A 26,938-nucleotide genomic window follows, 5' to 3' on the forward strand; every position below is an offset into this window, starting at 1 on the left:
CCGAGTGGCGGGAAAGGCTGTGGTCCCACGCGTGAGGGCCGGGGTTCCGCGGGGATCCTGAGCGCCGGCGGGGAGCGGGTGAGTGAGTGTGTGGGCGAGAGGGCTCTAAGCGGGCAACATCCCTTCGAAGCCGCGGGGACACTCCTGGGAGGCGCTGAGTCCCCTTTCCCGCCGCCTGGTTTGAGGGCAGGGGGCGGGGCGCGCGCTTTAGGCGCGCACGCGCAGTGGCCCACCCTGCGTCCGCGGTAGCTGCTCAGGGTTCCCCGCTCGTCCAGGGTGCTCCCTCTTCCCCGCGCCCTTCTGCACAGCTTGGTCCTCGTGCGGGGGTGGGGCTGTGAGGGGAAGAGGCTAGGACGCTCTGAAGTAGAACAGAAAGTTCCCGGGCATTTCCACCTGGCGACTCCCCAAGCAGTTCAGACGGGAAAAACCAGATGTGCAGCTTGGTGGTCAGCAGCAGTCGGAATTCCCAGCTCGCTTGACTTAAATCTTGGGTTTTCATAGGATGGATTTAACATTCTCTTCCGTTCTTTCCCTCCGGTATAAGACTTAAGGAGGATAGCCTCTGCTTGGGCTTGTTTGCTGGACCATCAGCCATTAATTAAGCTCCTTTCCTTGAGTCTCTCAATTCTTTACTCGGCCCTTCATGCTACCACTAATTACCTTTATAAAAAGGCAATCTGGTCATTTCAGATTAAATTTACAACTCCTCTTTGGCTACTCACAGTCAGGCTTAAATCCTTAGGTGGGCTGAGAGGGTCAGGGTCTTTTAGTCTGGGCCTGACCCTCTCAGCCTCAATTTCGAAAGCTCCCTCACATTTTTACTGTCTCATGCACTTGACTCCCAGCCCCATATCTGCATTGTGCTCTTTCATGCCTGGGTACCTATGCTCCTGCTGTTCCCTCTACTTGAAGTTCTGGCCACTTCTCTGCCAAATGAACTTCTCTTTCAGAACTGAACTCAGTTGTCCCTCTGAAAACCTCTATTTTTCTAGCCCTTCTAGGCCAAAGTAGTCACTTCTTTGTTTCTCTGAGGTGTTTTACCTCCCTCTATTATCAGTGCACTTAGACAACTCAGTAAAAGGTCACTGAGCTCCTAACATGCACTGTGCAGTGTGCTCAGTACCAGGTGGACAGAGGTGAATAGAATAGTTTCTGCCCTGAAGGAACTCGTAGTCTGGAAGGAAAAATACATGTAAATGAGTCCTCTGCAGTTACCGGCTGACAAAGAAGTCTGCCCTGGCTTCCTTACTCCTCCCACTCCGAACTCTCTTGAGTATTCTGATGTACTTTCACAGCGTCACATACCATTTTATAAACTGATGCCTCCAAATCTCCAGCCCCAACCTCTCTCTCAACTTTGAGACTTGTCTACTTCAGTTTAGAAAGCATTTATTGAGCACCTACATTGTTCTGGTCACAATAATTCCTGACCTCAAGGAGTTTATATATGTATATAATATATATATATATTTTGTGTGTGTGAGGAAGACCGGCCCTGAGCTAACATCTGTCGCCAATCCTCCTCTTTTTGCCGAAGAAGACCGGCCCTGGGCTAACATCCATCCCCATCTTCCTCTACTTTATATGGGACGCCACCACAGCATGGCTTGACAAGCAGTGCGTCGGTGCGCATCCGGGATCTGAACCTGCAAACCCTGGGCTGCTGAAGCGGAACACCCGCACTTAACCACTACACCACCGGGCTGGCCTCTCAAGGAGTTTATATTTCAGTGCAGTTGTTTACAGGAGATTGAGTTAGAATCACCTGAGGAGCATTTTCAAAACAGTCTTGTCCAAGACCCACCCTCTGTAAATTCTGATTCAGTCACTAGACTCTGAAAATTCAAAGGTGAATAAGAAACAACTCCTGCCCTCAGGGAATCTAAGGCTAATGGACGGAGACAGACGTTTTAAATAGTCTAAGTATTATATACAATTTGAGCTGTAAACACCATGATGGAAGTCTGTTTACGGCACAAAGTGGACACAAAGGAGAAAGAGGTCGCTTTTGTATAGAGAAATCAGGAAAAGTGTCATTTGGGCAGAGTCTTAAAAGATGAGTGGATAGACTCTAGGTGGATGAGAGAAAGGCATTCTGGGCAGAGTGTCTTGAGAGAGAAGCTTGAAAGGTAACCAGCAGGCAGATCGTGAAGAATGTTGTATTGTAGGCAATGGGGGCCACTGAAACTTTAGTTTTGTATAGTAGTGCATGCTAACGGTAAACAATTCGAATAGTACTGAAGTGAAAGATAAATATTTCTCCTACCCTAGGCCCTCCCATTCTCCAGTTCTCCTCAGAGACAATCGCTGTGAAGTTTCTTCTTTTTTTTTTTTTTTTGCTGAGGAAGACTACCCCTGAGCTAATATCCATTGCCAATCATCCTCTTTTTTTTTTTTTGGTTGAGGAAGATTAGCCCTGAGCTAACATCTGTGCCAGTCTTCCTCTGCTTTGTATGTGGGACACTGCCACAGCATGGTGAGTGGAGTAGGTCTGCGCCCGGGATCTGAACCTGTGAACCCAGGCCACCAAAGCGGAGTGTGTGGAACTTTAACCACTCGGCCACGGGGCCAGGCCCTGAAGTTTCTTGTGTATCCATTGAAGGGTTTTAAGCAGGGTGGTTATATGGCCAAATCTGGTATCCATATTGTGGATAGATTTAAGAGAACAAGACTGGAGGCAGGGAAGGAGGTTAAGAAGCAGTTGAGGAATCTAAGCAAGAGATACTCAGGACCTGAACTAAGGCAGTAGCAATGGGGATGGACAGGGGCCAGAGAGGAGATCTTAAGGAGGTGGAATTGGCCTGAGTCAGTGACTCAAAGTATTTAGGATTACTCCTAGGTTTCTTATGTGAATCACTGCACGGATAGTGTCAGTCCCTGAGAGGTCCAAAAGAGAAGTGGAGACAAACCTGGGGAGAAGATGTTCTGTTTTGGAGATGTTGATTGTGAGGTATCTTTGAGACATAGATAGAGAATGCTATTCATTAGTATAACATGGTATCGGCACCATGAAAGCTCAAAGGGGCAAGAGATACAGATTTGCTGGCTAATGGTTCAGAGATGGTAGTTGAAGACATGGGAGTGGATGACTTTGCCCAAGAAGGCTGTGTAGAGTGAGACAGGAAGAGAACTAAAGACGCAGGCCTATGGAACATTAGCACTTGAGGAGAAGAGCAGCCAGTATGGGGTCAAGGAAAGGTTTGCTTTGTGTTGGGTTTTCCCACCACCTAAATTGGAAGAGCTTGGAGCAACTAACAACATATGGGAATGGGGCCAGTATAAAGAGAAAATTAGAACAAATGAGAAATGAGGAACAACCAACTAAGGGACGGAAGTGATCAATCCATCACAAATGGGGGACTTAGATTAGAAGCAAAGAGGTCAGAGTGGACGTTTGAAATATGTATGTTTTTAGGCTTGGATGGAGAGAGTTGAGTTCATATCTGATGACCTTCATTGTAACTGAGAGGAAGGGAGCAGAGACACCAGCTGAGAGGCGTGGGAAGCAGTGGAATAAGGGGGCTTGAGGATATTGGTGGAAGTTAGAAACAGCTGTTCCTTGGGAAAGGGAAGAGGGAGTGGACCAGGAACACCAAAAAGATTTGCTGGGCCAGGCTGAGGGCCCTGCTCAGGTTGGAGACTACACATTTGTTGTGTATCATGCGGAGTTTGGTTTTCTGCAGCAAATCGAAGTCTAGATTTGAATCCAGGAGTCTAGGAAGCAGATGGTTGCATCCATCTGAGGTTGGGATCTTTTGCAGGGTGAGTGCAGTGAAAGGAGAAGAGATTGAGACCTCGCAGAGAGTGACGTGTGGTGATACAATAGTAGGGTATGTGATCCTGCTTGTGCGACCCAGTTGGATCATTTTGTTTTTCCGCCCAGAAATCTTCAATGACCCCCTGGTTTATGTTCTAAATCCTTGAATTGATAGACAAAGAAAGAGTTTTCCCATAAAGCCGGTTCCAAGGGCCCCTTTCCGTTGTTTTCCCATTAGAATCCTCTGTTAACGACTCCCTCTCACCTCTTGCTCTGGCACTGCTCTGCCTAAAGGCACCCCCCCCCTCAGCTGCCTGAATCCTATGCAGCCTTCAAAGGCCTGGTTCTAATCACACTTCCTCTGACAAAACCTCCCTGGCCACTTTAATCTGAAAAGAGCCCTAGTTTTTCAGAATTTTTTTCAGTATCCTTAACTAGAGCTTGTACTGACTTGTCTTTTACCTGGTTTCTTCTATATTAGGTGGGTTTTATTTCTGCAACTAAATTCCTTAAATTTCTTTAGCCCTGCCACTGCACCTGCACTCCACTGTCTTTTGCTTGGGAGGCTCTCCGTAAGCATTTAGTGACTGACTATAGAGTCCAGGAGATGGAGAAGAAGTCGAGATTTTGAGAGTTCTTACTTTGTGCTCAGCACTCAGTAAAGTGCTTGATGTCAGTGCTTCTCGAACTGTCTTGGTGAAGGACCAGGTCAGTTTTTCCCCAAGCTGTTGCAGATCAGTAGTTTTCTTTCTTTTTTCCCCCCAGCTTTATTGTGATATAATTGACATATAAAGTACTTTTGTAAAATACTAGAACTATTACTAGAAAAATAACATGGGAAAAAAAAGACATGCAGAATATAGGCTTTTTTATTATTAGATTCAACAAACATCAACACTGTCAAATTGCTATGAAAATGTTCTAAATGCTTCGTTTCTGTACTTATTTTCATGCAGACTGCAGACAGTTTGTGGACCAGCGATGGTCCACAGACCACACTCTGAGTAGCACTGATTTCCATGATCTCATTTAAACTTCTCCACTTATTTTCTCAGCATACTGATAAGGGCACTGAGGTTTAGGTTAAGCCATATCCTCAAGATCACCAAGTTAGTACTGGACAGGACTGAAATTCAAATGCCAAATGTCAGTCTTTTCATACCAGTGATTCTCAGAGTTGGTTTTTGGAGCAAGGTTGGTTTGGGGCAGAGTTTTTTGTTTGGTTTTATTTTGTGTTCAAGAAGTGAGTTAATTTTCTATTTTGAATTGCAAGTGTATTTAATATTTTATCCTTTGTTTTCCTTTGGCTCTTGCATTTTGTGGCCTACAAGTATTAATTTCAGATGAATATTGCTTCATCTCAACTGCTTAGTGCTTTGTTGAGTGGGAAAAATAACTAACATCCCTTTTATTTATTTTTATTTTATTTTTTAAGATTTTATTTATTTATTTATTTTCCCCCCAAAGCCCCAGTAGATAGTTGTATGTCATAGCTGCACATCCTTCTAGTTGCTGTATGTGGGACCTGGCCTCAGCATGGCTGGAGAAGCGGTGTGTCGGTGTGCGCCCGGGATCCGAACCTGGGCTGCCAGCAGCGGAGCGCACGCACTTAACCGCTAAGCCACGGGGCCGGCCCACTAACATCCCTTTTAAATGTCCAGGTCTGCTATGTCTAAGGTGTTTGACAAAGTTCTGATCTATCTGTGATGAAATGTGATAATACAATCTAATAAATTTTTTCATAAAATGGAATTTATTAAATTTAAAGGACAGTACTTTATCCTGAGATTTTGTCCTTATTTTTTTTATTTTTTTTTTTTGGTGTTTAAATGGTGAAAACAGAATGTAATTGTGTGGGTGTTTTTATAACAGCTATATTGAGATATAATTCACATACCATAAAATTCACCCTTTTAAACTGTACAATTCAGAATTGTACAACCATTACCACTATCTAATATTAGAACATTTTTATCACCCCCGAAAGAGACCCTGTACATCTTCTACTAGCAATGATTCCCCATTTCCTCCTTCCCCTAGTCCCTGGAAACCACTACTCTACTTTCTGTCTTTGTGGATTTGCCTATTCTGGACATATCGTATAAATGCGATCATACAATATGTGGCCTTTTGTGTCTGGTTTCTTTCATGGAACGTAATGTTTTCAAAGTTCATCCATGTTGTAGCATGTATCAGTACTCCATTCCTTTTTATTGTCAAATAATATTCCATTGTATAGGTATACCACTTTTTGTTTATCCATTCGTTAGTTGATGGAGTTTTTCCACATTTTGGCTGTTATAAATAATGCTGCTCTGAACATGCATGTGCAAGTTTTTGTGTGAACATACATTTCATTTCTCTCAGATATATACCTAAGAGTGGAATTGCTGGATCATATGGTAACTGTGTGTTTAACATTTTGAGGAACTGCGAAACTATTTTCCACAGCAGCTGCACCATTTTACATTCCCACAGCAATATATGAGGTTGTGTGTGGGGGTTGATTTTTTTTTTGTAAGTGCCTTAAGTTACAAAATTTGAAGTTAGCAACCTTATGTTAGTCTCCCTAAATTAAAAAAAAAAAAAAATTAAAGACCCATCCATGAAATCCAGAAGTTTGGGAACCACTATGTTACACCAGTCTATATTTAAAAACAAAACAAACAACCCCCTCAAAAAACCTATCCAGGAGTTTATCAGTGAAAAAGAAGAGAATTTCTGTCTTTCTTTTCTATTGCTTCTTTGGCAAGCCAGATTGGTTGGTTTTCCTGTTTTGCCTCTGTTGTGGGTGAAAGAAGTGCCATGGGGAGAATTACTTTCAAAGTAGAAAACTCAGGAAGTGGAATAAAGTGCTCTGATTGGAACAAAGAGAAATTACAGGCTGTGTATATCTGTTCTGTCCCATTTTCTGGAAATAACACATGTGGTTTCTCCTTCTCCCTTTTTGTGGGAGGAAAGGAGTTGGTGAAGGTAACCGTAGTGAGACCCCACTGTCCTGTCTGTACAGCAGGATAACCTTTGATGTTCACAGAAATATAAGAGTTTGGGCTGTTTCAAAACTCATTTACTGTGGGAGAGAAAATCACAAAGATGAAGGGCTAGGGAAGGAGACCAAAGGATACTGGGCTTTGAGAGAAAAGATGAGGTTTCTGCATCTCTGTGGATAGAAGCAGTGAAGGGCAGCAACTCTCAGTCCGCCAGCCCACCTGCCCCCATTGTTTCTAAAGGAGAGTTGGCAAGGAAACCTTTGGGCTTGGAAAGGGGGTGGGAGGGAATACCTGGGAGAACAGCAGTGGCTACCTTTGCTGGGTTTTTTGTGTTTGTTTGTCTGAGAGAAGAAAGAACTTTATTGTGTGGCTGACCAGCAAGGAGACAGGAAGCAAGGCTCAAATCCGTCTCCCCGAGCTGAAGTGGGGACAGACTTTTAAGGAGTTGGGAGTGGGAGTGGTTATATAAAATGCTAACTTGGCAGAATCTGATTAGAGAATGGGAGTGTAACAGTCGTTTAGCTCCCATGTGCTCCAAATCAAGGGACGCCTCCCTTCTCATTAGGTTCCCTGTTCTGCTTTCTCTTCACATTGAGTTCCATAGTTAGGGAACTCTTGGTTCCTGGGCAGCTCGAGGTTGTCTGAGGAGAAGGTTTCCATCTTCTGGGTGGTCTAGCTGCATGACTTGCAATTTTTGCTCGTTGCCCCTGCAAAACAACCGTAGCCAATGCAGGCCACAATTCATGCTTCTGTCATGCCTCAAGTGCCACAGGAGCCACCAGTGTTGACAGGCTCTGGGTGCATCCTGGTGAGAGGTGAGACCTCCCTGGCCCAGGACCACCTCCCCTGGGACCGAGACATCGGCAGCAGCCATTATTGTGACCTAGTACAGGCGTGCTGACACCTACTTTTGCTGTTTTTATTGAAAAGTACCATTTCACCAAAAGAATTAAAAACAATGAATACCTTTATTTTTAAACATAAGATGTGTCTTTGCTATTAATTTCCAAGGTCCCTCATCTGCTTCAGATCATTCACGTTTTTGTGTGGTTCTTGTGAATATTCTACTTTATGTGCCTTTTTTAAATATAGGCTTTTGAATTTTAGTTGGCATAGTTAGTTTTTATATGATATGTTATTTATTAATATTCCAAAATTTTCCTAGCTGTTCCCCAGCTAGGATATCTGGGTTGTCTCCAAGGCTTTACCATTAAAGATGACTCGTCTATAAACATCTTCTTGGGGTGTTTATTCTCTCTGAGACTCTGTTTCTTCATCTATAAAGGAGAGGATTGTACAGTACCTATCACTTTGGACTGTTTTAAGGTTCAAAGATTAATAATGCTATAAAAGCCTTCTATAAACTAGAGTGCACTAGGAAGAGATGTTATTTTTGTTTTTGTACAAATGATTTCTTTTCTTTTTCACTTATTTTTTTGGTTATATTCCTTGAAATGGTCTCACCGGTTCAAAAGGTATGACCTGGGATAGTCTGTTGTTTCAGAATTAATTCATTCAGCAAATATGTATCACATGCTCACTATATGCCAAGCCCTATTCTGGGCATTGAGGAATGCAGCAAAAAACAGAAAACAATGAAAGCTTGTCCTCATGGAGCCTTCCTTCTGTTGGGCTGGTTTATGACTTTTATTATATAAATAATATATAAATGAATGATTCCTAAGTGCCAGTCAGAGGAACATTACTATTTAAAATAATAATATTTCTATCAGTCCAAAGTGAAATGAGAAAAATAAGGACAATTTAGGGAGTTTTTCATAATTTTATTTATTTATTTATTTTTTTCCCCCAAAGCCCCAGTAGATAGCCGTACGTACGCCATAGCTGCACATCCTCCTAGTTGCTGTATGTGAGACGCGGCCTCAGCATGGCCGGAGAAGTGGTGCGTCAGTGCGCGCCTGGGATCCGAACCCGGGCTGCCAGCAGCGCAGCGCGTGCACTTAATCGCTAAGCCACAGGGCCGGCCCTAGGGAGTTTTTCATAAAGACTTGTTTATGCCCCTTAAAGGAAAGGACATAGCTGAGATTATATCATAAATACTTTGGTGTTAAACTGTTTCTTCTATGAAACAACAGTATTTTTTTTTTTTTTTTGGTGAGGAAGATCAGCTCTGAGCTAACATCCATGCCAATCCTCTTTTTTTTTTTTTTGCTGAGGAAGACTGGCCCTGGCCTAACATCCGTGCCCATCTTCCTCTACTTTATATGGGATGCCGCCACAGCATGGCTTGACAAGCGTTGCATCAGTGTGCGCCCGGGTCCAAACCCAGGCTGCCGGCAGCAGAGTGCGTGCACTTAATGGCTACGCCACAGGGCCAGCCCCAAAACAACAGTATTAATAGATGTTAGTGGGGTTTTAAAAAAGCATTTGTTTTTGTTTTTATATCCCTAGTTTTAATATCTTTACCAGTCAAGATAAGATGGTTTTCCCAGTTTAGGGGGATAAATACTGCTACATGAAATCAAAAAGCATCGGAACCATGATTTTTATTTCAACTTTGTGTTATCTGTTGCTGTTTATAATGTGCTTTTATGTAACTTAATTGGATTCTCACAATACAATAACCATATAAGGGAGGTAGGGTAGGTATCTGTCAGTTCAGCTCCTGCAGGGAGCAGACACTGAGATGGAGCTGGGGGCACAGAGGTTTATTGAGGAGTGTGTCTGTGATGGATTAAGAGGGGAGCAGGATTGGGGGCAGGGAGAGCCTCGAACCACAAGGCTGGTCTGACCGTCTCGGCCAACCCAGTGGGAAACTCTGAAGCAAGGATTGCCTGGTAGACAAGTCCTTGTTGGAAAGAAATGGCTAGGCCCTAGTACCCCATGCTTAGGCATTCGCTGAGGGGCTGCCCAGGAAGAGCAGGGCTGAGGTGGATCCTGGAGGTGGTGTCGGCTAACTGCATTCTGTGCAGCTGAATGGCAATCTCTCTTTTTTTTTTTTTCAGTTATTTTATTGAGGTCATATTGGTTTATAACATTGTGTAATTTCAGGTGTACATTATTATTTTTGTGTGTGTGTGAGGAAGATCAGCCCTGAGCCAACATCTGTTGTCAATCCTCCTCTTTTTGCTGAGGAAGACGTGTCCTGGGCTAACATCCGTGCCCAGCTTCCTCTACTTTATATGGGAGGCTGCCACAGCATGGCTTGACAAGCGGTGCATCAGTCCACACCCGGGATCCGAACCTGCGAACTCCAGGACACCGAAGTGGAGTGCGTGAACTTAACCGCTATGCCGCCAGGCCAGCCCCTCAGGTGTAGGTTATTATGTATCAGCAGCTGGCTCCTGCATGACTGCCACAGTATTCTCTCCTTTATCTTTCAGATGAGGAAGCCAAGACTACTTGGTGAAGGACAGATAGGTAGGCAATGAAGTCAGGACTCTGACCCCACCTTCTGACCATTGTACTGTTCTTTCTATTACACCAAGTTGCATTTAGTGGTTTTTACTAAACGTCTCCCATATGAAAGAAATTCAGTGCATTCAGAAATAAGGCAACGTTTAGTGGAGGAGAAAAGATGTATTCTGGGTAATTATAACCTAAAAAAGTAGCTCAGTGCAGGAGGAGGAGGAAGTACATATAGAGTGATATATGCCGTCAGATCCTGTCCTGCTGTGGGCTGTTAGGGAAAGCTTTGTGGAGGAGTGGCATTTGAGCTGGATCTTGAAGGTCAGATAAGCTTAGAACTTTTGGAGTTAAGGGAGGGTGGACCTTCCAGAAGGAGGGAATAAACTGAGCAAACGTTTGGAGAGTGTGAGGGGGCTCTATGTCTTGGGACATATATGTTTAGGTTCCTGGGTTGGGGGGCTAGATAGCCAGAGGAGGCAGCCAACCCATGGATCTAAGAAGTGGTAGGTTGGATGGGTATGTGTGATGTCGATATAAGACAAGTAATCAGATTATCAGTGGTCTAGGAGAGGAAGGTGAGGCCAGACAGACTAGGTGAGTAGCTTCTAGTTAACTGAATGAATAGAGAGGTTTCCTGTACCTGGCTGATTTTTTTTGTGTGTGTGTGAGGAAGATCAGCCCTGAGCTAACATCTGTCGCCAATCCTCCTCTTTTCGTTGAGGAAGATTGGCCCTGGGCTAACATCCGTGCCCATCTTCCTCTACTTTATATGGGACGCCGCCAGAGCATGGCTTGACAAGCGGTGCATTGGTGCGTGCTGGGATCTGAACCTGCGAACCCTTGGGCCACCAAAGCGGAGGGCGCTTAACTGCTGCGCCACTGGGCCGGTCCCCCTGGCTGATTTTTTAATAGTGTGTTTCCACGAGGGAGGGCTGAAACTCTTGGTGAGAGCTCTTTTATTCCAGTTCTAATGAATAGGCCCAAGGCTGCCAGCTTTCCTCATGACCCCTGGCCTGGGAGCTTTACAAAATAGGTATTTCTTCCTCTACTTTGCCTGTTGCTGTCTGGTTTGGTCAAAACTGCAGGGGATTAGAACCTGAAGTCCCAGGTCTCTTACATAACCTCCTCCCTTCTCACATTTGCATGGACAGCTCCTTCTCTGCCTCCTTTCCCCTCCCCCTCTTCCTGCGGTAGCCAGGTAACAGGTAACTGTTACAACCTGTTATTTTTGCCTTTCAAGTAAAGTGATATGTTGAAAGCAGAGGTTTGAGTGCTCTGCTGGGGCCAATTTTACGAATATCGAATCTTTACTTAGAATTGGTCTACTATGGAGGAGGCAAATATGGGGGAGAGGAGCTGGGAGGACTGTATGAGGTTATCTGTCTGGGAGCCTTCCAGACATGGCTTTGCCTCTGTCATTAGAAGACTTTATCATTTCACACCTTTTAGTGCCAGAATGTGATGCTGTGTCTTAATTTGAAGAGGATGTGCTGACTCAGCATCTTTACAGATAGTTCTGCTGTCAGATTTTGTCAGCTTCCTAGGCTGCCACTTGGAGATAGCCGACAGAGAAGCCCTTCAGTCTGGATGTGCGTGTGTGTGTGGGCACACAGACTAGTGGTCTGTCTGAAAAAGCTGAATGTGTCTTTGAGGAGAGTCAGAGATCTCACACACTGCACCTACCTCATGGGAGCCCAGGTCTCAGGGTGTGCAGGTCCCCTGAAAAAGGGCAGCAAAGGGAAGTCTCCCTTCAGTCTTCCTGGTCATTCAGTGGATTAGCACTGGGTTGGGGTAGAGGGATAGCAGGCAGCCTCCAGAAATAGACCAGTTACATAAATGCAGGGAGATAACATCAGGCATTAAACCTTAGTCCTTTGGACACTGCCTGTTTCCTGTGGGGGAACAGGGGTGGAGTCAGCGGCTAGAGGTAGGTATGGAACAGGGAAAGGTCTTTTTAGAGGAAGCTGCCAAGTGATGAGAGCAGTGCTGCTGAATGTGCTAAGAGGTCAAGATTGATGGATAGTCTCGATTTTCCACAGGAGCAGGGTAGTGAATGTAATGTGTTTGTATGTGTCTGTGTTATTAGTGTTGGGTGCTGAAAATCCGGGTTCTGGATCTGTGCCTTTATCTGATGAGGGTTTAGGGATCTTAATGAAAAGGAGCATTCTTCTGAGGAGAGTGACAGGAAGTGTAACCAGGTCCTGTTTACTTCTTTTTCTCACCCATTCTGGTAGATGCTGGCTTCTACTAAGATTACCTAAATTTAAGAGTAACTTTGGGGAGGAGAGTAAAGGAACCTTCTCTACACATCCCTAGTGCCTCAGGGCCCCCAGGCTATGTCAGATCCTAGGTGAAATCACTATATGGTCAGAGCTGGGTTTTCTTAATTCCTGTGGCACATAAGAGCTGTAACACTGTTTGTGGAAGGTCTGGGGAAGGTGGAGGGGGACTGGATCTGGCACTTTTTTTTTTTTTTTTAAAGATTTTTTATTTATTCATTTTTTTCCCCCCAAAGCCCCAGTAGATAGTTGTATGTCATAGGTTCACATCCTTCTAGTTGCTGTACGTGGGACTCGGCCTCAGGTTGGACGGAGAAGTGGTGCCTTGGGGCATGCCCGGGATCCGAACCCGGGCCGCCAGCATCAGAGCGCGCGCGCACTTAACCGCTAAGCCACGGAGCCGGCCCAAGGGTCTGGCACTTTTAAGGAGAGGGAGACTCCTTCCTCTCCTTCCTCCAAAAGGCTGCAGAGCTCTCTGCGGGCAAAAGTTGCAGGGTTGATGCCTTTCTCTAACCAACCTTTCTTCCTACTAGGTTATCTTGACTCTGAAACGGACTGTTTCTATAGTTTCAGACCCGAATTAGAGATGGGGCAGGTGCTTAATTCTTAGTCTTGGAGCCTCTTTGGTTTTGATCAGGTAGAACCCTTAAAGCTTTCCCTAGGACTGGGAACAGCACTTTTGATTCTGACAATAGTGAAGCATTTGAGGGTCTTGTTCAGAACATTCTGAGCGTTAGGACCTTGTCCTGTTCCCCTCTCCCTTTGCTGGAGAGGACCCTACTTTTGGTACCTTTCCCTGTCTCTGCAGGCCTCGTCATTTCAGTCTCCACCTACCTTCTCTCTCTGTTGGCTGGCCCACAGATGTATGAACTTGTACATGATGAATTGTGAACTTCTAGCCACATGTAGTGCCCTTGGGTACTTGGAGGGAGACACTTATCACAAGGAACCAGATTGCTTAGGTGAGTACCTTTTTGAGGAAACAGGTTAAACACTTGCCTGAGTTGAGGAAGTCTGTTGAATTCCTCAAGCCACGGGTGTGAAAAGCACGTGGGCTTGGGTGGAGCTTCTTCCAGGGCTCCCAGTGAGTGTTTGTTCCGTCCCTGAAGAGAGTGTGAAGGATTTGATCCGCTACTTGAGGCATGAGGATGAGATGCGAGATGTGCGGCAGCAGCTGGGAGCAGCCCAGATCCTGCAGAGTGACCTTCTACCCATCCTTATCCAACACCGCCAGGACAAGCCTCTCTTTGATGCTGTTATCAGGTTGATTCCCCAGCTTTTTAACTTTTATCATGTGCCAGCCATTGTTTGAGCTGAAGATTTTGGTGTTTGTGCCTGGTGAGGAAACTTAACAACTTCTCTCTCCTTCATTGTCTCCTAGGCTGATGGTGAACTTGACACAACCAGCCTTGCTCTGTTTTGGCAGTGTGCCCAAGGAGCCTAGCTTCCGGCACCATTTTCTGCAGGTGCTAGCTTACTTGCAGGCCTACAAAGAGGTGAAGTTTTCCTTCAGAGTCCCTGGGGCGGAATTTGGAGGCAGTAGGGAAGGAGAAGATGGATGCTACTTAAGGTCCATTCCCTTATTTCGTAGGCCTTTGCCAGTGAGAAGGCTTTTGGAGTCCTCAGTGAAACCTTGTATAAACTGCTGCAGCTGGTGAGTGCGTCTCCACTGTTCAAGATCCCACAGGACCCTTAATGCCTTGCTCTTCCTCTGGGCAGAGCCCCGGGCTGGGCATTGTCAGGACACGCTGCGTTTAGGGATATGGTCCCAGTCCTAGTGGGTACACAGTCCTATCCATTGTCTCTGGCTGCCTCCACTGCTGGAACTCTTTCCTTTCTTTCTTTTTAATCCTGATCCCCGTCTGTGCCTCTGTCGTCTTAGATGCCACCTGCTCTTCTTCTAACTATCCTTCTTCTGACTAGGGCTGGGAGGAACGGCAGGAGGAAGACAACTTGCTGATTGAGCGGATCCTGCTGCTGGTCAGAAATATTCTCCATGTCCCAGCTGACCTTGATCAGGAGAAGGTGAGAGGGCCTTGAGCTGTCTGAGTTCTTGTGCTTGGTTAGGTTGAGCTGCCCTTTTTTTGCTTTTCTTTCCCCTGATAAGTCTGTGGGGGAACCTTGGTCAAGGAATGAGTTGAAGAACCTCAAGGCTGGGCAGGGGAACTGACTGACCCCCGTTTCTCCCCTCAACACTCACTGCTCAGAGGATCGATGATGACGCCAGTGTCCATGACCAGCTTCTCTGGGCGATTCATCTTAGTGGCCTGGATGACCTGCTCCTCTTCCTGGCCAGCTCGCCTGCTGAGCAGCAGTGGAGCCTGCATGTGCTAGAGATTGTCTCCCTTATGTTTCGTGACCAGGTGAGACCCTGGCCTGTTGCCCTAGTCCCCTCATCCGTGTACTTTTCTGCTATGTGGCCAGAATTGCTCTTGTGATAATGACTGAATTATCTGGGTGGAGGCGGGTGACAGGTTGAGTAACCACGTCTTGAGTATGGGGTCCCATCAACAGTCCTATTGCATACACTCTTTCCATCCTCAGGAGTGAACTCAGAAAAAGGAACGACCGCCCTTCTGACTCTTCCCTCCTTGTTCCAAATCTAGAACCCTGAGCAGTTGGCAGGAGTAGGACAGGGACACTTAGCTCAGGAGCGGAACACAGATATGGTAGAACTGGAGGCATTGCGCCAGCGAGAGATGGCAGAAAAGAAGACTCGAGCCCTTCAGCGAGGCAACAGGTGAGTGGCAGGGCGCTGCTCTACCCACCTTCCTGTTCCTTCACGATGGAATGCTGAGGGCTCGGGCCAAATTCTAAGTGGTGACTGGAGAGTATTTTGCAATTATGACATGCTCTGATGTGCTGATGAAAGAGAATGGGGATAAAGCTTCCAGAGAATTGAGGAGTCACCCTGGACTTTTTTTTTTCGCTACAGGCATTCTCGATTTGGGGGCTCCTACGTTGTCCAGGGGTTGAAGTCCATTGGGGAGAGGGACCTCATCTTTCACAAAGGTCTCCACAATGTGAGTATGTTCCCATCTCGCGTGGGAACACTGTGGAGTTGGGGGGCCTGAGAAGGGTAAGCATCTCTGGGGGTAAAGCTTCTCTGTTCTTGGGCTTAGAAAGTTGGAGACAGTAGGAGAAATAGAACCTCTGGCATTATTGTCTTTACCTATATCTTCACTTAGTGCCAGAGGGAGAGAACCTTCTAAGACTTTCTTCTGAGAACATTGTTAGCATCAGGGATGCAGAAAGAGCTGCAGGGGGTGGGTGGTGGTTAGGAGTAATTCTAATCCTCCATCCCACACCCCCAGCTCCAAAACTATAGTTCAGATTTGGGAAAGCAGCCCCGAAGGGTGCCTAAACGTCGCCAGGCTGCCCAGGAGCTGACCATTCAGCGCCGCTCTGCCCTCAATGTGAGACTCTTCCTCAGAGACTTCTGCTCTGAGTTCCTGGAGAACTGTTATAACCGGCTCATGGGCTCGGTGAAGGTGAGAGCCTAGGAAGGAGGGAATGGAGAGGCGATGGGGACAGTGGTGGGTAAGAGGGCACCTTGGGGAGGAGCCTATGGGAGGCTGAGCCTGGAATGTGGACTAGTAGGTTGGAAGGGTGTAGGCCACCCCTGGGAGATGGTGAAGATGTCAGGAGGGAGTGGGTTATTGGCACAGTTAAAAAGGTTCTAGAGAAATTGCCCCAGGGGAAGGGGAAAGGAATGTGAAGAGACTTGGGGAGAACAAAAGAAGGTTGGAAATTGTGGGTCCTAGAATGTTGTTACACTGTGGCCCAGCGTCTACGCCATCATCATGGGACAGGAGGAAGTTGGAAGCCCTGGCGTCATGGTCTTTTTTTCTGGACATTAGGATCACCTGCTTCGGGAGAAGGCTCAGCAGCACGATGAGACCTACTACATGTGGGCCTTGGCTTTCTTCATGGCCTTCAACCGAGCGGCCTCCTTCCGGCCAGGCCTGGTTTCTGAGACCCTCAGTGTCCGTACCTTCCACTTCATTGAGCAGAACCTCACCAACTACTATGAGATGATGCTGACTGACCGCAAGGAAGCCACCTCCTGGGCACGCCGGTGAGTGGGATGAGAACTGGGGTGAGAGTGGGCATCTTGGCCAGGTGGGAATCCGAAGGCCTGAATTCTGGATGGTACTTTCTTTCCTGTTTCAGGGTTAAGGTCGTCAGGCTGGGGAGCAAGGACTGCCTGGGTCATTCTGTTTTTGATGGCACTATTTTTGGAGGGTAGAGGTGGTACTGTTTCTGTGAGCCAGTATCCTAAGTTGTCCTCCATTTCACCCCTTTCCTTCATCTTGCAGGATGCACCTGGCTCTGAAGGCCTATCAGGAGCTGCTGGCTACAGTGAATGAGATGGACATGTCCCCGGAGGAGGCTGTGAGGGAGAGTAGCCGCATCATCAAGAGTGAGCCCTGGCCTGCTCTCTGATCCCAGCCTTCCCCGTCCCTTCACCAGACTCACTTTTCCCAGTCCCAACTTCATCCATCTCTCCTTTTCCCAAACTTTCCAGACCAGTACTTCCATTCCTTTTCCCTCCCCATTCCTAGACAATATTTTCTATGTGATGGAGTACCGAGAACTATTCCTGGCACTCTTCAGAAAGTTTGATGAGAGGTGCCAGCCGCGCTCTTTCCTTCGTGACCTGGTGGAGACCACCCACCTCTTCCTCAAGATGTTGGAGCGGTTCTGTCGGAGCCGTGGGAACCTGGTAGTTCAGGTACTGGGTGCCCCAGCGTGTGGAAAGAGCTGGGAGGGGAGGGGGAAGGACAGAGGACTCTCCTGTCACAGTTTCTGCAGCTTAAGCTGATCTGTTAGAACTGCTCTGAGCTAGAGGGCATGAGGTTTGTCAGTGTTGCTGATGTGAGTCTTCTATAGTTTCCTTCTCCCATTAGATTATTCCCTGATCTGCCATAAATACCTTAAGTCATTCAGGAAACATTTATTGAACACCTGCCATGCGCTAAGCACATAAACTCTGGGGATTCATAACTTTTTAGAGTTTAGCAGTTATGCTGTGATATTTCCTGGTTATACTTCAAAGCATTGTAGTGAGATGGAAAGAGCCTTAAATTAAAAGTCAGATGGTCTGGGATCTCATCCCCTTAGTTACTGTTAGACTAACTCAAGCTGCTCATGTCAGTCTCCAGATCCCTTAAGTTGGGATTGTAATATAAGCCTGAAATGAAATAAAAATGAAAGGTCTAAGACAAGAAGAAAATCTCAAGGAATTTGTATCCTGGAGACCCAGGGACTCTGCTTTGTAAACATCTTCCTATAATCCTATTTGCTACAGCTTAAAATTGGGTCAGAACTCGACTTGAAAGGGGCAGTAGTACCAATGAGACTTTGCTAAGAGGTATTTTTACACCCAGCGCTCTATTGCATTATCAGAAATAGTAGGTACTATCATTTATCAAGTGTTTACCATGTGTCAGATGCCATGCTGTTTTCATGTAATCTTTGCAACAGTGCTAGGGCAGATGCACAGAGTGGTTAAGCAACATGTCCAAGGTCTTGCTAGTAAGTGGCTAGTGTCAATACTTAAATCCAGATCTGCTGGACTCCAAAGCTCATGCCCCTAACCTTTGGTGTGTTCAATTATAAGTTCCTTGAACAGAGCATGAAGCTCAAGGGCATCCAGACAATTGCCCACACCAAAGACAGGTTCCCAGCCGTGACTTGGGGAGCAGAGTTGGGGTGTTGACTCTCACTGTCCTGCTTTTCAGAAGAAAAAATTTTAGGTTATATTTACCTACTGCTTTGCATTTTACAAAGTCTTTTCATGTAGAATTTCTTATCCTCATAGAAAATCTGTTCATTCTTTAGACTTCTGCTTAAGATATCACTGCTTTTGGGAAATCTCTGACCCCAAGAAATGAGTTAAGTGCTGTTACTACGTTTTGCCATGGCATTTTATGCTCAGCCATATTCTAGGTCTTAGCCATGCTGTAATATAATTTACCTGTCTACTTACCTGTCTCTCCAGCTAGACAACAAGCTCCTCAAGGAAGTATGCTGTTCACTGTTGCTTCCCCATTGCCCATGAGTAGCACATGGTGGTCACTCTGGGACTGTCTAATTAATTAATTCAGATATTTAATTAATTAATAGAGAAGACATTGATGGGGAAAAGGCCTCCTGAGCTCTCCTGCCATCTTTCTCCATAGAACAAACGAAAGAAGAGAAAAAAGAAAAAGAAAGTTCTAGACCAGCCTGTTGCTTCTGGAATTGTCCCCTCTAGCCCAGAGGAACTGGAGGCTGTGTGGCCATCCATGGCTGAGCAGCTACAATGCTGTGCCCAGGTAGGTAGTTGCAGAAATCCTATCTTTCTTGAGGGTAGTGCTCTGGGTAGGCTGTCTGGGTTTCCCTCCTCTCTGTTCCCATAGCCTTAATCCCTCTTTAGGGTCCTGAGCTCAGTTTGGACTCCACGGTTCCCTTTGATGCGGCCTCAGAGGTGCCAGTGGAAGAGCAGCGGGCAGAAGCCATGGTGCGGATCCAAGACTGTCTCCTGGCTGGCCAAGCCCCACAGGCCCTGACCCTCCTTAGGTCTGCCCGGTAAGAACCCTGCCCGCTCACCCTCCTAGATCCAGTTCCTGGGCCTTTGGGGGCTGGAGGAGCTTTCACTGTGGTACAGGGTTCTCAGTCTTCAAAAGAAAGAAGTCTCATCAGGAGCACTTGGGACTCTACACTGCATACTGAGTCCTAGAGAGTTTTGATTGGTTTATTGGGGGATTTTGTTGTTTGTTTTTGTTTTATTTTTGAGAAATATCAAAAAGCACAGTTAATTGGGAAAAAAAATAAAGATAATTCTATGAGCCAAAGATAGCCATTATTGGCATTTTGATGAGTTATTATCCAGAGATTTTTTCTTCTGTGTTATATATAGACATATCATATATAACTTTTACAAAAATGAAATATTACACATACTGACTTATAGTGTTGTTTTACTTCTCAATATATTGTGAGCATCATTTCTCATCAGATATATTTCTATAATTGTTAATAGCTTTAAAAACACCATTTTGTGAATACATTTGTTCAACCAAATGTCAACATTTAGATTGTTTGCATTTTATTCTTATATGATTTTCATTGCAATGTGGCTTGTGAGGGAACATTTCCCTAGAGTCTGTTTCATCTTTGAGGTAACAGTTTGCATCCTCTTTTTGGCCAACAAATGAAATAAGTCTAAATTCCTTCTCCCACTTCAAATTATGACTCAGATTTTCTCTGGTTAAACCCTTTTTCTCTTTGTGCTCCAGGGAGGTATGGCCAGAAGGAGATGCGTTTGGCTCTCAAGATATTTCCCCAGAGGAAGAGATCCAGCTGCTGAAACAAATCCTCTGTGCCCCGCTTCCCCGTGAGTCTCCATTTCCTTCGCATCTCTGTCCTTTCAGGTCTCCTCTAGTACCAGCCTCACAGAGACCCAGTAATCCTCACTCTTTCTATAGGGCAGCAGGGGCCAGAGGAACGAGGGGCAGAGGAAGAAGAGGAAGAAGAAGAGGAGGAGGAGGAAGAGTTGCAGGTGGTCCAGGTGTCAGAGAAAGAATTTAATTTCCTGGACTACCTGAAACGGTGCGGGCTGTGAGAACTGAGTTGGTCACAGTGTGGAGTTTGTGGAGCTGTGAGGATGAGCAGTGACTTTTCTTACACTGATATCCTCTCCCTCCCTCCCTGTCTTGGGGCAGCTTTGCGAGCTCAACCGTCATCCGAGCCTACGTGCTGCTGCTGCGGAGCTACCGGCAGAACAGTGCCCACACCAACCACTGCGTTGTCAAGATGCTGCACCGGCTGGCCCATGACCTCAAAATGGAAGCCCTACTTTTCCAGCTCTCACTCTTCTGCCTCTTCAATCGTCTGCTTAGTGACCCTGCTGCTGGGGCCTACAAAGTGAGGGGACATGAAGGAATGGGTTTGGAGGTGTGGGGGGTCCTGGGGTAAAGTGATAGTCTTCAGGAGATAAAGGGCACCGAGTGGTGTCAGGGCTAAGCGATGAGAGAACGGTGAGGAAGTGGGCAGGCAGGTTGGGGGACTGCATGGGGAAGGATAGAGAGAGTCTGAGCGAGGAGGGCGCAGCTGGAAACAGGTGTAGAGAATACCTAGGGGGCCAAGTTTATGTGTACATATAGGCCAGAGGCCTCACAGCAGCCTCCCTGTCCCCCAGGAACTAGTGACTTTTGCCAAATACATCCTGGGCAAGTTCTTTGCATTGGCTGCAGTCAACCAAAAAGCCTTCATGGAGCTGCTGTTCTGGAAGAACACAGCTGTGGTTCGAGAGATGACCGAGGGCTATGGCTCCCTGGATGGCGGGTGAGCACGAGGATGGGGAAGGATGGGCTGTAGGGGTGAGTGACAGTCACAGAGTGTCAAAGATGCAAGAGCTTGCACATCAATTAGTCTAACCTTTCTTTCCCTTTCACAGGTGAGAAAACAGGCCCTGAAGGTGAAATGCTTTACCTAAGGTCACCCAAGAGGACCTGGGATTGGAGCCTAAGTCTCCTGTCTGCTCTAGTTTCTTTCTCCTTCACCAGCCTTCATGGGGGGGGGGGTCAGTTGGGAGTGGGGTGGCTCCCCAGGGAGAGTCTGTGTGTGCCCCATCCCAAAATGTGCTGGGAAACCATAAGGATTCATAGAAATGTGTCCTCTTTCCCTTAGTATCTCAGCTCCTCTCCTTTCATACTTCTCTCTTTTTTCCATATACTCTTAGACCCTATGGTGTCAGGTTCCATAGGCCCAACCTGGAAAACCTCTTAGTTTGACTTTTGGGTTAAGTGGAAGGAGAGTGAGGGTAGGAAGCACACCTTCGGCCTCTGCTAGCTGGCTCCTTTGAGGTACCTGTGTTGTCCTTGTTCCTTTTAGAACTGACCAGAAAGGGCCTTTGGCCTCCCTTTTTGGGCCAGCAACATACATGCTCCCCCGCCCCTTTCCCCATTTAGATCTGCTAGTCGCAGACCCCCTGTGTGGAGCCCAGAGGAGGAGGCCCAGCTTCAGGAACTGTATCACTCCCATAAGGATGTGGAAGGTATGCGGCCTTGAGATCTGCAGAGTTGATAAGGAGGGCAGCCTGAGCTCCGGGACCTCTCTTTACCTCCACTGCTCCTCCACCTCAGGTCAGGATGTGGTGGACGCCATCTTGGCAAATCTGAATACTGTCCCTCGAACACGCAAGCAGATCATCCACCATCTGGTACGGCTGGGACTGGCTGACAGTGTCAAGGACTTCCAAAGGTAGAGGCACATACTCTGGAGGGAGCCAAGATGGGGAATCCTCTGTTCACTCCTTGGGCCTCCTCTTCTACTGACACCTCCCTAAACAGGAAAGGAACCCGTATCGTACTGTGGACAGAAGATCAGGAGATGGAGCTACAGCGGCTTTTTGAGGAGTTCCAGGACTCAGATGGTAAGTGAGGTGGAGGCTCAAGGAACCTCTGGGATGAGAGCCAAGCTGTCCATTTCTTTTCCCCTGCCTTCTGTTCCCAAGGAAGGCTTATCCCATTGCTTCTGTCCACTTACTGTATTTGTGGTGTCATTTTTGAGTGAATTGAGCTGGCCTCTTTCCAAAGACCTCTGATTTCCTTTACTAATCTCTTTCCCCCGCTGCTCTCGGGTATTTACACTTTCCCTCTCTATAGATGTCCTGGGTCATATCATGAAGAACATCACAGCCAAACGCTCACGGGCCCGAATAGTGGACAAACTGCTGGCTCTGGGGCTGGTGGCCGAGCGGTGGGAGCTATATAAGAAACGCCGGAAGAAGTTGGCGCCCTCGAGTTTGGTAACAATCTTACCCTGACTCTGCTGGCATGGGCCCCTCCCCCTGAAGTGCTCCTTAGAAGTAGCCCACCCAGATTCTTCCTGTGTCAGGCTGTTTAGATGAGGTCCCCTCGGTGGGGTGGTCAGGAACCGAGGATTCTACTCGGTTCCTCATGTTGTCTCCCTTTTTATTTCCTACCCCAATGAATTTTAGCCTGATGGAGAGGAGTCCCTGAAAGATTTTTGCCAGGAAGATCTGGAAGAAGAGGAAAACCTGCCAGAGGAAGAGAGTGAAGAGGATGAAGAGAAAGATGAGGGCTCAGAAACAGAACAAGCCCAGGGTAGCACAGTCCTTTCAACTGAAAATCTTGGGCAAAGCCTACATCAGGAAGGTGAGGGCGTGGGCTGGGGGAGATGTCTCAGGTGGAGGGGTTGGGCACATGGGCCAATTAGAAGTTTCCCTCCTTCCCTTAGGCTTTTCTGCTCCGCTCCTATGGCTCCAGAACTGCCTGATTCGAGTAGCAGATGATCGGGAAGCAGATGGTAAGTGGATAAATGATGGTTTCGGGAGGACTGGGGCACTGAAGGCTGCTGGAGACCTGGTCGTGGGATAAGGACCAGCTCTTTCCTCACCATATGACTATTAACCCCCTCCTAGGCTGCTCACAGGCAGTTCCGTTGGTGCCGCTGACAGAAGAAAATGAAGAAGCATTGGAAAATGAACAGTTTCAGCAGCTGTTGCGCAAGCTAGGGGTTCGGCCTCCTGCCTCTGGGCAGGTAAATAAACACACCAGTTACAGTGTCAGCCAGGGCGTGTCAGTGCTATTTCAAAACACGTCTCCTCCTCACTGCAGTTGTGATCTCTGTCCTCATTTCCTCTCACCTCTGACCGAGGCTCCTGCAGCGGCCATCCTGCTAGTCTTCCTCTCTCCAGTCTCCCCTACCCCTGAGTCCATCTTCCACACTGCCCCAAGTTATCTTTCTAAAACATAGTGTTGATTATATCACTTCTCTGTCCAGGGCACTTGATGGTTCCCCACTGTTTGTAGGACAGAGTCCACCGCCTCTGAGTGGTGTGCCTTGCCTTTGGCCAATCTTTACAGCCTCACAGCCACACCAGCACACACCTATCCTCGCCATAGTCTTCCTGGACTTCTTTCCATCCTCCACACAGTAGACTTTTTCATACCTCCAAACAGTTGACCATGCCAGTCCCTTCTCTGGAAAGCTCCAACCACACATACATCACCCATCTTCCTGATGAAGCTCCACCCAGCCTGCAAGAGTCAGTTCAGTTGCCACCTCCTCAAAGAAGCGGTCCCTACCACTCTTTCAACTCCTGAAGTGAAAGTAACCACTTAGGCAGCTGGGACTTGTTCATTCTCTTGACAGCACCCCAATCCTATGGTGTTACAGCACAGTGGTTCTTTCTCCCTTTAGATTATGAGTTCTTGAGAGCAGAGATCATATCTGATTCACCTTTAGATTCCTAGGATCCATTCATTTATTTAATTAGCAACTATATTTACCGGGAACCTCTTAATGCAGCAGGCATCATGCTAGACATTGCCATATATATTGGATAAATAAGCAGTAAGTAGATTTCACAACCCTTGTGGATCCTCACCAATGTAGGGTCATATTTATTCAATAAATAATATTAAGGGGCCAGCCCCATGGCCTAGTGGTTAAGTTCAGCACACTCCACTTCCACAGCCTGGGTTCAGTTCCTGGGCATGGACCTACACCACTCATCGGTGGCCATGTTGTGGCAGGCAACCCACATACAAAATAGAGAAAGACTGGCACAGATGTTAGCTCAGGGTGAATCTTCCTCAGCAAGAAAAAATAAAATAAGTAATATCAAAATCTGGTGAACTAGGGGGCAGCCCGGTGGTGTAGTGGTTAAGGTTGTGTGCTCCGCTTTGGTGGCCCGGAGTTCGCAGGTTTGGATCCCAGGCATGGACCTATGCACCACTCATCAAGCCATGCTGTGGCGGCATCCCATATCAAGTAAAGGAAGATGGGCACAGATGTTAGCCCAGGGCCAATCTTCCTCAGCAAAAAGAGGAGGATTAGCAAAAGATGTTAGCTCAGGGCTAATCTTCCTCAAAGAAAAAAATCTGGTGAACTAGAGGCTGGCCCTTTCCCATTACTCTCATTTTCAACTTCTTTGCCCCTGTAGGAAACCTTCTGGCGAATTCCAGCCAAGCTGAGTCCCACCCAGCTCCGGAGGGTAGCAGCTTCCTTGAGTCAATCAGAGGAAGAGGAAAAGCTTCAGCCAGGGCTAGAACCTAAAGTCCCTGCAGAGCAAGGCCCTGAGAAGGAGCACCAAGAGGATCATCAAAAGGAGCATCGAGCACAAGCCCTGAGGGCCCTCCTGTTAGCCCGAAAAAAGAAAGCAGGCCTGGTGTCCCCAGGGGGTAATGGCAGGACCACTTATCTATTGAGTATTTATTTACTGTATGCCAGCCATGTTGATCTAGAGGGCTGATAGAGTATTTTGAGAATATGAGGGCCTATTTCCTAATTTTATGCCTCTTATGGTCATTTCAGAGGAAGTGACTGCTGGTGAGAAAGAGCAGCTGAAAGTGGCCCCCAAGAAGCGACAGCTGCTGGACAGCGATGAGGAGCAGGAGGAAGATGAGGGCAGCAGCAAAGGTAGGGAGTCTGGTGGGACCTGCCGTTTCTTCCAACCTCTAGCACTCTTCTCTTTGATCCTGAAGATAAACGCTCCCACCCTCCTTCCCCCTTAACATATTTAGACAGTCTCTCTCTTCTCCCCCTGTCGTTCCCATAGCACCAGAGTCGGGAGCTCCAGGAATCCAAAAGAAGAAACGGTTTCACATTGAGGATGAAGATGAGAACGACTGAAGAGCCAGAAGCCTGGGGATAGAGAGAGACCTGTCTTTAGGTGGTGAATTTAAATCAGAGTAGGGAGCTCACACAGGACCCAGAAACTCCTCCTTCTGACAGAAGCAGTGGAGTCCTGGGCTTCCCGTGGATTTAGGGTCCGGGAGGTTCAGGCAACAGTGTTGGACTCCTCTACAGTCACTTCTTGCTTCTCCCAGTTTTATCAGTATGCCTCAGTAGCTCTCTGGAGACTTACTCCTCTTCTTCTAGGAACCATTTCTTTGGTTTATTCATGCCCCTTAGCAAAAGAGAGGAGCAGGTGAAATATAGAAGGCAACTTAGACCCCTCTTATAGGTCTGTTCTTCTTGGTTTTCTGCTGGAGGTGGGTCACAGCATCAGATGGGGAGCTTTGTGACATGATTGGTGGGGGTGTTGCACCATTTTTAAAAGGCACCAGATGCCCCCATCCTCATTTTCTTTCCTATGATCACCTCCTAGACACCAGATTGAGCCCAATTCCTGCAGTCCAGGTAGGGTTGGGATGCAGTACTCTCCAGATGATGAATGTGTTTGGTTTGCGTTTGGTGTTGAATTAAACATGTAAAATTACAAGTTGCCAGCGTTGATCTGACTTGCCATCTCTCTACGTACCTCAGCCCTCCACCCACTATGTTCTTGAAAGAAGAACTTTTTTTTTTTTTTTTTTTTTTGCAGGGAAAGAGTCACCCTGAGCTAACATCTGTGGCCAATCTTCCTCTTTTTTTCCCTCCCCAAAGGCCCAGTGTGTGGTTGTATATCACAGTTGTAAGTCCTTCTAGTCCTTCTGTGTGAGCTGCCGCCACAGCCTAGCTACTGACGGGAGGAGTGGTGTGGTTCTGCGACTAGGAAATGAACCCTGGGCCGCTGAAGCAGTGAAAGTGCCGAATTTTAACCACTAGGCCATTAGGGCTGGCTCAGAACTTTTAACTATTAGGGTTAAAAGAGACCATCAGCCTTCCCTTTTCTCCTGCTTTCATTATAGAAGACACAGAAAAACGTTCTCACCTTAAGATCCTTTGCCTAGGATAAATCTTTAGGGTGACAAAAGTATGCAGCAAGAAGCAGCAGGAGCCACAGAGGGAGAAAAAAGCGTTTGTCAGCGTGGCGCAGAGGGGAGGACAAAGCCTGGGCAAGAAAGAGATGGATAAATATTGTCCTTCCCTACTCTTGGAAACCATCAGCTTTCTGGCTCCCTTTTGTTTCCAGCTGAGGGAGGGTGAAAGTGAGATTCAGAAAATAGCCAATCAGATCAGGGAGAGCCCTAGGTAAAGGATGCGTTTGGACTGTCTTATTTCTCTGACTTTATTTTTTTCTCCCACCACCTCTAGAGGTAGGAGTGAAGCTATGTCTAGGGTAACTGAAGTTTCCAAGGGCTAAGACGTTTTTTAGTTCTGACCAGTCTTGGTGTTTCTTCATTCCGAGCATTTCCCCACGTCCCAACCTGAGCACTGCTTCTTTTTTTTTTTATTGAAGTAACATTGGTTTTATAATATTATATAAGTTTCAGATGTCCGACATTACATTTTGACATCTGTATATACTACAGTGTACCTACCACCAAAAGTCTAGTTTCCATCTTACCATAAAGTTGATCCCCTTTACCCATTTTGCCCTCCCCCAACCGCCCTTCCCCTCTGGTAACTACCAATCTGTTGTCTGTTTCTAAGAGTTTTTGTGTGTGTGTGTGTGTGTGAGGAAGGTTGGCCCTGAGCTAACACCTGTTGCCAATCTTCCTGTTTTTGCTTGAGGAAGAGTGGCCCTGAGCTAACATCTGTGCCCATCTTCCTCTAATTTGTATGTGGAATGCTGCCACAGCATGGCTTGATGAGTGGTGTAGGTCTGTGCCTGGGATCTGAACCTGCGAACCCTGGGCCAC

General features: G+C 46.8%; 1 protein-coding gene across 6 annotated transcripts; it reads left to right on the forward strand.

The window, feature by feature from the left end:
* TIMELESS (timeless circadian regulator) lies at window positions 1-25,638 on the forward strand. Of its 6 annotated transcripts, none has more exons than XM_058557887.1 (31): window positions 9-78; window positions 9,760-9,979; window positions 10,092-10,128; window positions 13,204-13,357; window positions 13,505-13,658; window positions 13,777-13,891; window positions 13,987-14,049; window positions 14,319-14,420; window positions 14,603-14,758; window positions 15,002-15,135; window positions 15,331-15,418; window positions 15,710-15,886; window positions 16,256-16,473; window positions 16,715-16,818; window positions 16,961-17,130; window positions 18,581-18,715; window positions 18,817-18,968; window positions 19,679-19,776; window positions 19,868-19,991; window positions 20,105-20,306; window positions 20,581-20,726; window positions 21,353-21,438; window positions 21,527-21,644; window positions 21,734-21,816; window positions 22,049-22,191; window positions 22,384-22,561; window positions 22,644-22,712; window positions 22,828-22,946; window positions 24,355-24,592; window positions 24,726-24,830; window positions 24,970-25,638. In XM_058557887.1, exons 4-31 carry the CDS (start codon window positions 13,261-13,263, stop codon window positions 25,041-25,043), a joined length of 3,648 nt encoding a protein of 1,215 aa, XP_058413870.1. In that variant the 5' UTR covers window positions 9-78; window positions 9,760-9,979; window positions 10,092-10,128; window positions 13,204-13,260; the 3' UTR covers window positions 25,044-25,638. The 6 variants fall into 6 exon arrangements, with proteins under 6 accessions (XP_058413869.1, XP_058413872.1, XP_058413871.1 ...); XM_058557890.1 differs by having other exon boundaries at window positions 13,257-13,357; XM_058557886.1 differs by lacking the exon at window positions 9,760-9,979 and having other exon boundaries at window positions 1-78.
* Window positions 25,639-26,938: the final 1,300 nt, after the last annotated feature.

This window comes from Diceros bicornis, chromosome 17, assembly GCF_020826845.1.
Source record: "Diceros bicornis minor isolate mBicDic1 chromosome 17, mDicBic1.mat.cur, whole genome shotgun sequence".
In the NCBI taxonomy this organism is placed as follows: Eukaryota; Metazoa; Chordata; class Mammalia; order Perissodactyla; family Rhinocerotidae; genus Diceros; species Diceros bicornis.

Coding starts and splice junctions, on each gene's coding strand:
- TIMELESS (XM_058557886.1), top strand. CDS start 13,261: ATGAACTTGTACATGATGAATTGTGAACTTCTAGCCACATGTAGTGCC. Junction 18,969..19,678: donor ACCCTCCTTAGGTCTGCCCG/GTAAGAACCCTG, acceptor TTTGTGCTCCAG/GGAGGTATGGCCAGAAGGAG. Junction 21,439..21,526: donor CTCCCATAAGGATGTGGAAG/GTATGCGGCCTT, acceptor CCTCCACCTCAG/GTCAGGATGTGGTGGACGCC.